Source organism: Nothoprocta perdicaria, unplaced genomic scaffold, assembly GCF_003342845.1.
Source record: "Nothoprocta perdicaria isolate Ctin4 unplaced genomic scaffold, notPer1 scaffold_139, whole genome shotgun sequence".
NCBI lineage: Eukaryota > Metazoa > Chordata > Aves > Tinamiformes > Tinamidae > Nothoprocta > Nothoprocta perdicaria.
In genome coordinates, this window is record NW_020454527.1 from 2091406 (window position 1) to 2107240 (window position 15835).

Here is a 15835-nt window from a genome sequence, read left to right on the forward strand (position 1 = left end):
TATGGGCTTAGACCCATAAAAGTGGGAGCAGCAGGAGTGAGGATGCAGTAGGGTTTCCTAGGATCCTTCTGACCTCTCGATGAAGCAGAGACCTGTGTTTTGAGATGGAGGGTGAGACTGGAGAAGGTGATGCAGGCTGCTTTTCTGAGAGGTGTGTGGTAGACAGTTGCTCTGATTGAGGATCATGTGGGAACTGTAAATCAAAGGGTGCTTTCTATTCCCTGAATGTTGTGTGGTGAGAGGGAGAATTTTGGCTTCTCCTGTCCATTCTCTTTAGATAACATCTGTGTTATCTGGCCTCAGAACAGCTCTTAATTCAGGAGTTGTCATTGCCAGATGCGTGGGAGCTTTACCTCTCCCCATAGTCCCTGGAGTGCCATCTGCTCTACAGCCTGTGTGTGTTGACCATCTTCAGTAACAATTGCTGCGGATCTTCCTACCTTCCTTCCAGATCTAGATGAACCTGTTCTCACCGTTCACCAGACCATCAGTGATGTCCGTGGCAGTTTCTATCAGGAGAAGACTGTCTTCCTCCGCTGTACTGTCAACTCCAACCCACCAGCACGCTTCATCTGGAAACGGGGAGCAGAGGCTCTTTCCCACAGTCAGGACAACGGAGTGGACATCTACGAACCCCTCTACACACAGGTGAAGAAAAGCACACCCGTAGCTTGTGTTGAGCATCTCAGCGATGCAGGTGCTCTGTTCGGGGTTGTGTGTCTCTCTGGCTGGGTTARCATGGTGGTCACTGCAAGGAGCGCTGGCTGCAGAGGGTTAACAGCCCRTGCTTAGAGTATGGGGAGCTCCAAAACACAGAGCTACAGAAGAAAATGTGGTAGCCAGGAAGCCCCTGCCTCTCTCCCCCAGAGCAGTTTACTTGAAGCTGGTTGGATGACTGAGACTATTCACCAACCTGTAGCTGAGATTGGGTCTCCTCCGTCTGGATTGGGTCTCCTCCGTCTCTCAGTACTAACCTTTTTCTTAATGAGCACCAAGCCCCATAAATAGGGATAAGAGCTTCCTGTTTAGCAGTATGAGTGAATGGTAGGAATTATGGTGGATTTCAAGAGGCAGATAATGAAGAACTCTTCGTAATGGCCACAAGTAACATAGACAGTCTAGCTATGTGAGTCCTTTTCTTAGCATCTGCCTGTGATAAGGTATTATTCTGAGTCATTTCTGCTTTCTCTGCTTGTGTGTGGTTGGATTTGTTCCTGCATAGCCACGTTGCCCCTGTGAATGCCGCTGTCTTCACAGTAACAGGTCTGTCTGGGAAGTGGGAAAATTGGAGGAGTTGTTTGTTTGTTTGTTTTTGCTGGGGCATTTTGGCCATGTTATCCTGGGCTATGCTGCAGCTTTGAGTGCCCTTCAGATGATAAAGGGTCCTAGTGCTTTCAGCAAGGCCGTTAGATCACATGAGGCGACCGTGGCCCTCAAAGGAGGCCTGGAAAGGCAGCTCTTGGGGACATCCGTTTCATCCCACACACCTCTCCGTGCTCCCAAAGCTGGCCCTGAGCACAGTCTGGCTGAGTTTGACTTCCAAGTGATGCCCTGGGCAACCTTTCAGTTAATGTAGTCATGTTCATGTTTTATTGAAATACGGCAACCCTGTAAGTCATGAAAATGGGCAGTCAGATGGAAATATTCAGGAGGGTAAGGAGAGCGAACTGCAGATTAGCAGCAGAACTGCAGGAGTGCTGAAGGCCAGCACTGCTGTTTGGCCCTGAGGACAGCTCTATCTAGTCTTCTGCTATGTAGCATCTGACTAGGATGTTCCTGGCCTTAGAGGAAGCCACCGTGCACTCTTCCAGCTTTCATTAAGCTCAGTGTGGTTACCAGGAGATATTGCTTAATGAGGGGTTGTTTTAAGGACTTGAGATGTTGTCATCAGCTAAATAAGGCATGTGGCAGAAATATGTTGTGGAGGAGCATTAACATATAAATGACCCGGTGTCCTGTGGTTCCTGTCAGGCAACATTCCTGCCATGATGGGTCATTCCCAGCTCTGAGACTGGGACTGCTGTGCTCRTGCAGGAATGCCTTGGTAGTTCTCTAAGACCAGTGCAAACATGTGAGTTTGAGCCAAGAAGAGTTGCAGTTAACAAAACTACTCTTATACAGCACTGTGGGGAGAGCAGAATTGGAAAGGTAATGAAAACTTTGCTGTATGGGCTTTTAAAAATTGATTTACAATATAGGCTTATGCACATTTGCCAAACATTTGCTAATCAATAAACTGCATACGTATGACCCTGTGCAAATCACTAGCTGACRTGGCACATTATAAACGCCATTATTTATGTGGCATAGCAGCCAACCTCAAGGGATGAGCCTTTCATAGGAATATGGTCTGCTAAGTATTTGTCTTTTTAATTTACCCAGTTCAGATCGTTGTTCTGTGAATATTAGCATGAGCTCCTTTTTCTGTCCCTTGAGGTTGTCTCAAGAGGATTTGTCAAGCTGACACCTTCTCATGTTGTCAGACTTTTGTGGAATGGTTTCTCTAAAAGAAATTTAGACAAACACAGGCAAAAGAATAGCAACAAGCTGTCATAGAAGACATATGAGTTGCAGGGGGTGCAAACCACAGGAAGCATCTCAGAACTTTCCACATCCCATAAATATAAACTTACAGAATACATTTATTGTTAAATTAACAGCTTTGTTCTGTTGCTGCAATATGGCAGTAACTAATAGACTGCCAGAGTGTGATTTTTGTTGTTGTTTTGTTTTACTTCTTGTTATCCATAGTATGAGAAAAGTATGTCAAAGTCAGTGCAGTCACTCTGGGTTTATGCTAACATGAATCAAATTAAAATCTGGAGAAATGAGATCGGAAAGGCTTGAAGACTTCTTTGAATATTTATCTGATTTTTTTTTTGTCTCTAATGTGATTTTTTTTACAGTGTAACAGTTGAATAAGCCGTATTTTGACTAGCATTGATACCTGAACCTGCTCTGGGTTTGTTGTGTTGTGACCCCACTGATTTAATTTGGGCTCCTGGTGTTATCTTGGTGTGAGGTCAGGGTCTGGGTCTGGTCTTGGACATTGAGGGTTTTCAACTTCTGCAAGATGAATTTGCAGTGGAGAGCTGTGCTTTTTACACCCCTGTGCAGCTGCTTCTTTCTCATCTCCCAGGGTGAAACGAAAGTCCTGAAGTTAAAGAACCTGCGGCCCCAGGATTATGCCAGTTATACGTGTCAGGTGTCTGTACGGAACGTGTGCAGCATCCCTGACAAATCCATCACCTTCCAGCTCACTAACACTACAGGTAAGAGCAACCATGAAGAAGCCTCACAACCCTCTCAAGTTTTGACTGCCAAGCTGTTATTACCTCTTCAACGTGGTAACGTTATACCTTGTCTACAGCTACAGCAATTAATGGATCACATTATGCTTACGTATGTGGTTAAGAAAAAAAAAGAAAACCCTTAATGCAAAATATTTTTGGCCAAGGGTACTTTAATTTCTGTTAACACTGTGTAGAGCTGGTGCCCTGGCCAGGTCTGTCAGGAGTTCCTTAAAGCAGACCACAAGTAGGTGTTGAGGCACTACATAGATTTTAATCTAGAGACTTTTATTTATTTATCATTTTAAGTGACTTTAAAAATAGATTTGATAGTGTAGAGCAGAGCAGATGCTGCTGAAATTCTTACAAATGTTTCATTTATGAGGGACTCTGCCCTGGTTTGCAAGACTGCACTCTGGAACTTCCCAGTTAACTGGTTCTGCTGGTGTCGATGTTTTTGGAAAGCAWATGTCTCCAGCATCTTCCCAATAAACAAAAAATAAAGATTTTTACAGCTACACACTGATATTCATGCTGGCAGCGCTTTAGTGAGCCTCCAGTCTTGAGGAGAATCAATGTGGTACCTCTTGTTTGACCTGCCATGACCAGTTGATAATTGAATATCACATACCAAATACTTGCAAGGACCTGATTGCAACCTGTCCATTAAAAAACAAAACAAAACAGAAAAACAAGCTCTCAAATATGTCGAGTATTTTCAAATAATGAATAAGTGTCAGAAAATTGCTTCGGGCTCTGGGGTATTCTGTGATCAGAAAGAAAGGCAATGTAGTTGTTTGAATTATTCACCTCTCTAATGTAATACAAAGCAGTTTGTATCCCTAGTGTCATCTTTGTGAAGTAGAAACAGAACACTTTTGATGTTGCAAACTGTTGATGGGATATTGTTAATACTGTATAAATTATGTTTATTGATTTGACTGAGCCCAGGGCACCTGGCAGTGGTTGCATCTGTTCATGTAGAAAGAAGAAAATAACGAGCTTGAGAAAAAGTTAACTATAGCTAACATTAGGGAAAAAGCATTCTCCTTGTAGTAAGATCTCTGAACACTTCTTAAGCAACTCCTATTGCTGCTTGAGTTTATCTCAAAATGAGACTGTAGGGAATGCTGGAATATTCCCTTTAAAAGCTTGTCTTGTACTGTTGAAGAAGAAAGGAATCTCACACAGCTGTGTTTTCCTGTCTGAACAGTTAGAAAATCAATATTTTTCTTTCTGGCCATTCTGCCTCTACTAGCCCAAACACAGGGAAACTTTCCTTCCTTTCAGTCTAACCTCTTCACTGAGCAAACTGGGAAATGTATTCTAAGGCTGAAGCCAGATCAGAAGCTAGTATATAACTGAATTTACAGCTTCTTTGGTACTTAATAAGTTCTGAACTTGGTCCACATGCTTTTGGTGCCCTGCCCCTGCCTTTTTTCTTAAATGAGGTTTAAATGAATATTTATGCACAGTTTCAGTACAGCTTAATACCACAAGCTCAAAGAGACTATGAAAAAATGTTTGTGTTCATAGCCAATTTTATTCAAAGCTATTGATGAATATGAAGTTGGCTGTAAGGAGTGTTTGTATTAAAGAGCATTTCATGTTAAATATGCTTGTTCTGTCAGGCTTACCCTGTAGRTAGCATTGTGGGTAGATGAGAAAATATTTAAGGAAAAATATTTAATTCTGTCCTCCTTTCGCATAGGTTTCTTCTTTGCCGCTTACGCCTTGTGCATTAGCAACTTCCTTAGCCGTGGCCGTGTCCAGACTTCTGAGCAGCTTCGCTCATGATGTCTTTACTTTTGCCACCGAGGAAGGCCCAAAGGGCTCTGAGGTGCACGGAAATCAATCTTTTAAATATTTATACCCCTCAGCTATTATAGGCCTTGAGGGGAACTGATGGATCTGGTCGTGTTGGACCAAGGGAATCTTTTCTTCCCGTTTGTTTGCTGTTCCTTAGCTGTAGTCTTTGCTTTGGTCCGTGTGCTCTCCTGCTCTGTGTCGGCATGTTGGTCTGTGCAGCCAGGAATCAGTTCCCAATATGCAACCTTAAAGCAAAGGAGGTTTTGCCCTCTCTTCTGCTCTCTTGTTATTCCATGGCTGCTGAGCAGCAGGTCGTGCTTGGCAAGGCCACAGGCCTGGCTCTGTGCTGGGTTACCGTTGCTTGCTCTCGTGGGGTTGGGCTGATGTTTTCCTCTCCCTTGATTTCTGTGAAGTTAAGCAGCTCAGCTGGTTAATTCTTCTGCAGTTTTACTGCAGCAAATTGGTCTTCAAAGGGAATTGAAAGTGACTCTTTGTTTTTAATGGTCCCCTTGCTGCTCAGCAGTCTCCGCCAGCAGGTTTCTTCGACAAGAACAAAAGGATTTGCCACGGGTTACAAATAAATGAGATTAATCTCCTGCATAACAATGTCTGTGTACTGTTAACCCCTATCCACTGACAGGAGTGGGAATAGGGGACCATTTGAGCTCCTACAGCCAGGGCTCTGGTTGGGACACGGTGTGTGTGGCACACTGTAGGAGCTTGCTTTGCTGGTTCCCTGTCCCTCAACACATGCCCAACCTGCCCTGAGGCAAGGCTTGCCCCAGCATGCCCCTTCTTTTCATGTTACCTGACCTAGAACGTGTCACTGCTTAGAAGGATAAGTGCTGGTCAGATACGTGCAGCTCAAACATTGCAAGAGCCCTACATGTTGCTACCTACTGTGCTCTAGGTGTCCCTACTTGAGCAGAGGGGTTGAACTAGATGATCTCTAGAGGGCCTTTCCAACCTTAACCATTCTGTGATTCTGTGATATTAATGAAGACCTGACTCATGCTCTCTAAATGTGATGTCTTCCATCTGGATGTAGACTGATCTCAGTCCTTCTCTAGCTCTGACTGGGATGGGGGAAGATTCTCAGGCAAGACATTGCATCTACCACATTGCCTGTGCTCTTAGCTGAGACCAGCTCACCATTAGGTGATAAGAGCAGCTTTTCAGTATCAGGGGGACCCCCCTGACAGCTTTTCAGCAGCAGGAAGATGTCTTGCCCACCTACGCCAAGGTGAGTCACTGTGTTTTACTGAATCGTGGGCAATCACTCAGCACCCAAGGGGGATATACAAATCCTTCAGTGACTGCTTACTGCGTGCTAGCCCTTGGATGCTGTTTCAAAACTCTGCCCACGAGGCTTGTCAAAGGTGTTGAATAAAGGCTGTGACCCTTCAAATTTTAAGAGCTCTAACCACAGTCCTCAAAATGGCCGGTACAACTGGCAGAAGAGAGTTTCCTTGGATGGCCATATCTGGCATGAGTAGGGCATRTGCCATAGTAAGAGCAGGAGGACACTTGATTTGGTTTGCCATGTCAGGAGGCCCGCATAGCAGTAGTTCCACTGCTGAAATTGTTAGTAGGGGCTGTAACTTCTAGATCCAACACAAGCCGAGCACAGCTCATTAACGCAGGGTCCGGGGAGAGGAGAGGCAGAAATAATGATGCTGTTAAATCAGGCTTCATGAATATGGAAGAATGCCCGATTTTGCATTATTATGGGTGTTACTTGAAACGTGCTTCCCTGCCTTTGTGCGGAGGGCTGTTACTTTGTCTGCTCTGACTGAATGGAGCCAGAGATGGAGTCAGTGTCTTTAAAGAGCTTTTCAGGAGGTGAAATGGAGGACACAAAAGGAAGTTTTTGGGTGAGTTCTGGAAGTGTTTGGGAAGGAGGAAATACAGTGAGATGCATACTAAAATAAAATAAGCCCAGGAACTAAAGTATTCAAGGAAGGAGAGGTTGTTTAGATATTTTGGATCAATCCCAATCACTGAAGAAAAATCATAAAACAGGGTCCCCAGGTGTATAGAAAAGTGTATGTGACACCTGTAGAAGAGAACAGGAATGAGTAGGTGCTGAGTTGTTGTTTGTGTTGTGTTGTGATGGAGACAGGTTCTGTGATGGAGACAGGTCAATCTCTGAACTTAGAGGACCTTCAGATGGCTTTGCCATTCACGCTCAGGTGTGAGAGATGGTTAGGTTAGCTGAAGCCCTTTTTGAATGGAAGACTGAATGCTGTGATTTATCAGGCTCCTCTGACACTGTTCTCTCCACTGGGGTGAAATAGACCCTGTTTGCTGCCTCCTCTTGGTCCATTCCAGCTGAAGGAGGCCCATTTCTCTTCCCTGTGGCTTGCTGAGGCTCAGGGCTCCTTCCTCTGGGTTTAAATATGCCCATGTACTGTGCTGCTGTTCTGCCTTGTCATTCTCTGACCCTGTTGGTGTCTGAAATCCCAGAGCTATTAAAAGTAGCAGGGGGTAAATTAGTCCTGTGAGCTATCTGGACTGAGTATGTACAGATGAAAGATGAACATGAGGTTGAGAGCTGTGCGCAGATCAAAGGTGAATTTTCAATCTGGGCATCCAATTACGAACACCGCTCTGCCAGGTTGGCTTCCCCTAGCAGGGGTACATCCCCACAGTGCCAGATGGCCAGGCAGGAGGAGCCAGTGCTTGCCCTTACCTCTCTTGGGAGGATGACAACTGCCTGCTCTACAGGGAAATTCCAGAGACTTTCCAACAGGTGTTGGCTCAAGCCCCAAATGCTAAGCTCAGTGCGTGGCTGCAGCTTTCTGCACTTGGTGACAATGAATCTCTCTCTCTCTCTCTTTTTTTTTTTTTTTTTTTTTTTGTTTTTTTTTGTTTTTTTTCTCTCTTCCTGAGCACTTGGTCCAGTGTGCTGTTCCTGCCCAAAGAACAGGCAGACTGGCTTTTGATTCATGCAACAGTCCCACAGGGAGGGACATACAGGTGTTCCAGTAGGAGCAACCTATTGACCTTTTACTCCAGTCTTACTTCTAGAGGCCCTGCTTAGAGCCAGAGATGTTAAATACTAAATGAGCAGAAGGCACTGTGGTATCTGCAGAGGAGTGGGCTGGAGTGCACTACAGGGAAGTAATGCTGAGCCATTGTTGCTTTCCATGCCCTTCTACCTTACTGCCTCTAATCATGGAATATTTCAGGTATCATCTTCATTCTGGCTCTGTGTAAGTTTCTGCCTTTGCTGCTTCCTAACCATAACAGAGCAGTGTGTTCTGACTCAGAACCATAGTAACAATGGTGCTTTAGGTTCATAGTCGCTTGGTATTTGATTTGTAATGAATTAATGGATCCCTCTGTTTCTTCCTTCAAATCAGGCGTGGGTTGCTTTTTTTTTTTTAACAAATCAAAAAAAATGAAGCTTTGTATGGGCAAATGGGTGGGTCTTCCTCACACTTCAGATTGTTGCTCTTTGTTCTTTTCTAGCCCCACCTGCTCTGAAGCTGTCAGTCAACGAGACACTGGTAGTCAACCCTGGTGACAATGTCACCATGCAGTGCTCTCTGATAGGTGGTGACCCGCAGCCAGAAGTGATTTGGTCTCACTCACCTGGCCCAATGCCTCCCAACAGCCTTGTGCAAGGAGGCAACCTCAGCATCTGGAAGATCCGCGTGGAGGACTTGGGCTACTACAACTGCACTGCTATCAACAATGTGGGGAACCCAGCAAAGAAGACAGTGAACCTTCTGGTGCGGTGTAAGTTATTCTCTTTTTTCCAATGGGTGGATTTTTGGGATGGAGAGGCTACATTTGCATTTCTTCTGGTAGTTCTTGTACAGCTCAGGGTGAATGTGATATTTAGCAGAGATCATTGTTCTGGAGATGCTGCTGTGCAAACTCCTTTGCTCTCAGACCTGCAACTGCTCCAGGGCTGCCTGGGCCATAGCACTGTTCTGGGCTGGAGAATGGTCCCAGCCTGCCAGATGGAAGGCCTTGGGGATCTGTTGTGAAATCACAGCAGGATGAGATCTTGGGACAGATTTTGTGCGGAGATGCTTTCCTGAGGAACAAAGGGCCGGTGTCCTGTCCCTTGCAGGACATTTTGCTGTTCCTAACTGGTTTTGCACTTGTGTTCCTCCCAGCCATGAAGAATGCCACGTTCCAAATCACCCCTGATGTGATTAAAGAGAGTGAGAGTATCCAGTTAGGGCAAGACTTGAAGCTCTCGTGTCACGTGGATGCTGTCCCCCAGGAGAAGGTTGTCTACTCCTGGTATAAGAACGGGAAACCAGCCAGGTTCTCAGACCGGTTGCTTATCACCAGGAATGACCCTGAGCTCCCACCTGTGACCTGCAGTCTGGAGATTATTGACCTGAGGTTCAGTGACTATGGCACCTACCTGTGCGTGGCTACCTTCCAGGGAGCACCCATCCCAGACCTCAGTGTGGAGGTGAACATCTCCTCAGAGACAGGTGAGCTCTCTCAATGGTGGCTGGGGCTCTTGCGAAACAAGGGTCATCGCTGATGTTGCTATCTGTCCTCTACCCAGTCCTTTTCTTCTTTTGAGGGACCTTACATGAACATCTTGGATCACAGTGGGGTGAACTGCTACTATCTCAGGCAAGCACTGGGCTGTGACTGGAAATGGGTGGTAGTAGTTACAGCTCCTCTGCCGGATGTGCTGTTCCCTGAGAAGATGTCCCTTTGTGTTTTCTCCCTGTGAGAAGTCTAAAGTGCAGTCTAGCCAAAGCCACAGAAACGCCTTTAGGGTATGATTGTTTAAAGAAGCCACCAAATGAGGATATATTGTGAAAGAAGAAAGAGGGAGTGGAATTTCACCAAATTTCCCAAACTTCTTTGGTTGAGAGGAGTCTAAAACAGAAAAGATGATGCTCTTCACTCACTTTGACTTTACTTATGAGGAATGTCCCTTTGTCAGAGCTGTGTCCGGGGCAATAGTGTTATCTGTTGCAGCAGATTCTGTGAAGAGCCTTCACGTTTTGTGGTGCAATTGTATCCTGTGTTGGGTTTTCTCTGCAGGAGTCCAAACATTAGAAATGCCTCCCCTCCTTAAAATCAAGAACAGTATCCATTGCTCCCTCTTCTCCCGTAGCTTGGTGAGAACAGGACTCAGTCTCAGGTGTGCTTGTAACACCTAGTCTCAGGCTTGCCTCTGAGTTTCTGGTGAAGCAGGGGATTCGGTTTTGCTCTCCATTATCTCTGTCTCATTTTGCAGCCTTCCTGGGATCTCAAGGGGATGACAGAGCTAATAATCTTAGAGCTCCTGAGGGAACCTAGCTGCCTGCAGAGTCTGTCCTGAACTGTCACAGAATGTTTCTACTTAATTTCTGGTTGTCTTGAACCTGTTAGTCCTTGTTTCCTTGCTTAGGAGAAAGCATCGGCACTGGCTTTTGTTGTGTTGGGAATGCCATGGCCTTTGGTGGAGGTGCTTGGGTCAGTCCCGTTCAAAGGGACTGCTGTGGACACTTCTTAGCCACCCTGAGACCAGGCCCTGACCATGCCATAGACCTGTGAAGTGCTGGAGGCTGATGTCTCCTCCCTGCTCACAGTCCTGGCAGGTAGAGMCGTGTTTGTGCCAACGAGGACTGCCCCACTGACCGGCCAGGGAGCAGGAGAGAGCCCGACTGGTCACTAGTGGTCAGCCCTAACATGGGTCTCCCAGACCTCGCCGGGCTGCTGGCACCAGGAACAATCCTTTCTGCCCGAGATCACTAGATGGCAGAGTGCAGTTGTCTGTAAGACTGCAAGGGTGGGATGTGGCAGGAGCCAGGGGGAGCACTTGGAGATCCTGGATGTCCCCACCACCAGGCTGGGAGGTCTGTTGGCAGAGGCCCCAAGCAGATGCTGTCATCAGGCCTGYCCCCCATCTGCCTCTGCCAGCCACAGTGGGTCCCATGAGGATACCCCTGCCAGGGAAGGGCTGGAGGGCAGTGTGAGGCATTTTGAAGCCCCTCTTCATCAGCGTGGGCCAGCAGACCTTTTGGTGACCCGGCGAGGAAAAGCCGCCGCCCGTGTCGGAGCGGCCCTGCGTGCGGCCTGCTCGGCAGCAGAGCTCCCTCCCTGCAGCCCGCCCACCCCCATGGGCAGCGAGGCGCCTCCTGCGTGGGTGCCACAGCAGCGGGTTCCCCCCGGGGCCAGACTGAAGCAGGAGGGTGCCAGCCACAGCCCCGTGCTTCCCTGCCCTCTGCATCCGCATGGGTGGTGAGGCCTGGGCTCACCAAGGTGCATCCCTCCGCTGGGCAGCTCTGAGGAGATGGCTTTAATTATGAAATACCTTTGAGTGCAATTTGCAGCTTTTTCCCACGAAGAAAATTGCCTCTTGCCAGGTGAGCAGCCGCTGGCAGTACCAGGCAGTGAGAGCACTGTGGGGCAGGATGTCATAAGGCTTCCTAGTCCATGGGAGACCTGCAGATTGAATATGTGGCCTCTCAATTGCACAGGGGAGTCGCTGTTGAGGGAGATGGGGCTTGAGCCATCCAAAATATTCTCTTAAAGCAGTTGTGGACTCAAATGTGTGCAATTATTTTCTCTGTTGCTGAAATTGAATTGAATTAATATTGGTCAGATCAAACTGTTAGCACTTCTGTAGTTCTGAGCTTTGTTTTAAAAGGAAATGAAGTATTTGGCCCTTGCAGTTCTGTAATTGTCCATCCAAGTGCCACTACTGCCAGCTAAAAAACTTGAAACAGGAGCTTTCTACAAAAAGATTACTTCTGTGTTTACCTCAGTGTTCTGTTAACTCTGAAGCCTAGTACAAATACTGTGTCAATACTGCTTGAGTTTCAGCAGGAACATCCATTTCCTTGGTTCTTGGTGAAGCTGAGGGTATGAACAACACATCAGTTCCCACTGAAACCTCTGCTCCTTTTAGCTGCACTCCTTTGGATTTCTCTGGGCTTTGTTTATCACTTTTGTTTGTCGATGAATAAAGGGCCTGTGCCTTTAGCTCTGGCCCTAGCCCGGCAGCAGTTCTACTGAGTTGTTCTCAGCCAAGCCTGAAAGGGATGCACAAGAGTAGTCTTTCCTGGGACCTCTCTCTCCCTTGAGTGAGTCAGAGAAAACCAATGCGGTGTAAAAGTAAACAGACATTTTAAAAGAATTGGCTCCTTGCTGTGGATTAAGAGAGAGAACGGGTCCTGGATGCCTGACAAGGCTGGACATGAGATCTACAAAGTGTTAACCCTATGGGCCTTGGCTCCAGACCAATGCATGTGAGGTAATTAGTGCCTTGGCAGATGTGAACTTTTTCCTGGCCAGAAGAGTTTGAAGTTCCATTCAGGGAAATTCACTGGCCAGAAGTGGGAAAAAAATGGATCAAAGAGGCTTTTGCCTTGGGGTTCATTAGTGCTAGCCCTGCTGTTTAACAGCATTTTGCAGCTGATGAAGTGGGAGCTGAGGAATGTCCCAGTACAGCTGGCCCTTGTTGTTGGCATTGGCAGGGCTCTCCTTTGGTGCTTTGTAGCTTCAGCCCTGTGCATTACTTACAGGACACGTGTCCTCGTAAAGAGGGCATTGGTGCTCCCTGTACTATGTTGAGTTGAAAGCTTTGGAGTTTAGGGCTTGCGAGGTGAGTTGGATGCAAGCGTGTCTTAATGTTCCTTGCTCGCTGGAAACTTGGTGTGAAAGCAGTCTCTTCTTGTCATCTCCATTTTAGTGCCACCAACCATCAGTGTCCCCAAGGGCCAGTCGACCATTACTGTCCGGGAGGGCTCCAGGGCTGAGCTTCAGTGTGACGTTCGAGGGAAGCCCAAGCCCCCCATCCTGTGGTCCCGGGTAGACAAGGAAATGCCCATGCCTTCGGGGACGATGACTGTGGAGACATATGATGGGAAGCTGCGCCTGGAGAGTGTGAACCGAGAAATGAGCGGCACCTATAAGTGTCAGACAGCCAGGTACAACGGCTTCAACATCAGGCCCCGCGAAGCCTTGGTGCAGCTCAACGTGCAGTGTGAGTACCAGTATCACTGTGTGGGGCTGGAGCGCGCGTCCGTTGCTCGTGTGCACAGAGGGGGCTTGTGCTCCCTATGGCCTTTGGCCTTTCTTACTAGGCTTAGCAGAGAGATCTGCTTCGTTTGGGGAGTCTCTGAACAGCTTTATATTTAAGTGGCCGAAGGGCCGGCATGTGGTAAGCGACTGGGAGGAGGGTGTTGTGTATGTTCATACCCAGAGATCTCCCTTTTTCTCTGAGGGATTCTCTAAAGGGCAGCTGTGCCAGGTGGTTCTGTGCATTGCCTGTATACAAAATACATTCAGCATGTGTTGGTACGATTGTCAAGTTAAGCATTTTGTATCAGATTGTGTCAAATGGGTGTTAATTAGAATGTTTCTACCCTATCACCCTTTGGGCAATTTTGTTCCCCCAGCTGTCATTTTTGTATGTGCCTGAACCATTTTGCCTGAATATTCCCCTGTGAGGGGTAACCACAATCACAACAAAATCAGTGCTAAGCAGACCCTAGCAGGAATGCATAATCCCAAATGGTTTCCATGCAGTAAAGCTGTAATTAACAGAAAACTGATTCATAGCATGTGGTGTATTGGGTAATTTCAGTAATGAGTGGTGTTCCCAGCCCCACTTGCAGGTGATACCTGCACAGAAAGGGGCAGGTGGAGGAAGGATGTCTGCACTGTGTGGCTGTAGCAGCTCCTTCTTCCCCAGAAGTTCATCTGCCCAGCCTCTGGCTGCTGAGGTGTGTTTTGAAACGAGAGGAGCATCCTTCCATGCAGAGCCCATCACATTGATTGCAGGACTCCCGTGGAGTCTTCCTGGGACCCCGGCAGATGTGGGAATGGTAGGGAGCAGGTTAATTTGCACCCGGACATGCAGTCTCAGGGTTGGGAGTGAAGAGCCTCTGTGCACAGCCCAGCACAGCGGTACTCATTAGACACAGCTGCCATCCTCCTCCTAGGCCGGTCACCCAGGGAGAAGGGAAGTGAAACCTCGGCTGATAACCTGTCTGAAGCCAACCAGACACACACTGGTGACAGATGGGAGCTGTTGGGAGCACAGCAGTGACTAGCTGAGACGAACCAAGCCCTGCAGAAACTTTGAGTGTTCAAAGATCTCCCTTTGAAGCAATCTGTTTGTCCACTTAAGAGCATGACAGGAATTAAGTTACAGGATGCAGACAGTGCAATTCATGTTGATTTTTAAGCTAGGTAAGTGTGTGTGGAGAAGCTTCCCCTAAATAGGTTGGAATTGAATATCTTGTTTTAAGTTTGGCTTGGTTTGATTGGCTTGATTAAGACCAGCTTGGTCTGGAAGCTTAGGCTAGGACAAGTACAAAGTGTCCAGTAGCCTATAGGAAAGAATGACACTCTTGTTCACTGCAGGAGCTGATGTGAGATGGGACAAAGTCTTGCTGTGGAGTAAGGAGTCTTCTGACCCGCTGGGGTCCCCTGTTCATTGTTGGTGTTTGGTGGAAGCTGTGTGGTCCCTGCAGACAGTCACTGCCCTTGCAGAGAGAATGGAAGTGCTGAGCCTGTGATGGATTCTGGCTTATTAGATGGTCTGAAGGGAAATCACAGCCTGATCTCTTGACCGGGATGGGGAGGACATGACTCCCCATGCAAGAGAGATGGTAGGCAGAAGCTAAGAGCTGTTGTGGGGCTGGCCCCTTCATCATGACCCCTGGGAAGACAAAGATATGATTGACTTCAGTACAGATTAAAGAGCAGTTCAGAGTGCTGCTCTTACAGTTCTCCCTCTGGCTAAGAATGCTTTGTGGTGATTTAACCCAAGTAATGGTGGTAACCTAGGTAGTCCATGTAGTAGCCCACCCAAATTATCCTCTTCTCGGTAAGTTCGTTAGTTGCCTCTGGGTTACCTGTTGAGCTTGGGACAGACTGAGCTGCCTGTTCCCACCTGGAAACTGTTTGTGGAAGGAGCTTACAGGGTCACAGTCTGTTCTGTGACTGAGCAGGTAGCTTTGATTTTGGGTCTGCCAATTTGCTATTTCCTTCCCTCAGCATGAAGAGCAAACTGCAACACAAATAAATGCATCGCCCCCGTCTGCTTTGTAGACTCCACCCCCTCTAAGGAAAAAGGAAAAAAATATACTGCCTGTTTATGCCTTTCCATCTCCTTCCTGCGGTTGGAAGGAGGTGGGTGTCCCTGCAGGGGCCTGCTGTGGTTAATTGAAGCACCGCTCTCCAGTGGGGGCAGCTCATTAGTTTGGCCGCTTGCTCTGGAATTCTAATCTCGTCAGAAATGGGAATCGTGCGGCTCCTGCAGCCTCCGTGATAAGAGCTTCCCCCTGTGTGCCCGCAGCCCCTACTCCCCATCCGAGTGCCCACTTAGGGGGCTCATGTCCACACGGGCTGCGGGCTCCCTGTGAGCTCCCTCGAGCTGCCTCGCTCACGGGGAGAGCGAAGCCGCCCTGGGAACGTGGTGGCTCCTCTGATTTGCTCCAAAGCTACTCGCAAAATCAATACTGCAGATCTGATTAGATGTCAGAACCTGTTTTCTGTGTTTCTCTTTCCTTTTTCTCCCCTCACCCTCATGCATATAGTCCTGTATTGTAACAAAGCAGCCCAGAAATAGGCTTTGCCAACTGCACTGCAGTACTGGAAAGAAGAGAATGAGAAGACAAAAAGAAGAGGTCAGCTGTCAAAAAGAAATGTTTAGGCTTTTTATTATTTGCTTGTTTTTGTTTTTTTGTAAGTAGAAAAAGTTACTGTTTTATCTTACGAGCTGGTAATTGTCTGTCATTGGCTCTCTGATAGGC

General features: G+C 47.3%; 1 protein-coding gene across 1 annotated transcript in view; it reads left to right on the forward strand.

The window, feature by feature from the left end:
* MDGA1 (MAM domain containing glycosylphosphatidylinositol anchor 1) overlaps positions 1 to 15835 on the forward strand; it is an 85778-nt gene that overhangs the window by 45592 nt on the left and 24351 nt on the right. The window contains exons 4-8 of the mRNA XM_026034052.1: positions 452 to 648; positions 3140 to 3272; positions 8574 to 8843; positions 9230 to 9559; positions 12763 to 13056. Of these exons, the coding sequence (XP_025889837.1) occupies positions 452 to 648; positions 3140 to 3272; positions 8574 to 8843; positions 9230 to 9559; positions 12763 to 13056 (1224 nt within the window). The remainder of the gene's footprint in view (positions 1 to 451; positions 649 to 3139; positions 3273 to 8573; positions 8844 to 9229; positions 9560 to 12762; positions 13057 to 15835) is intronic.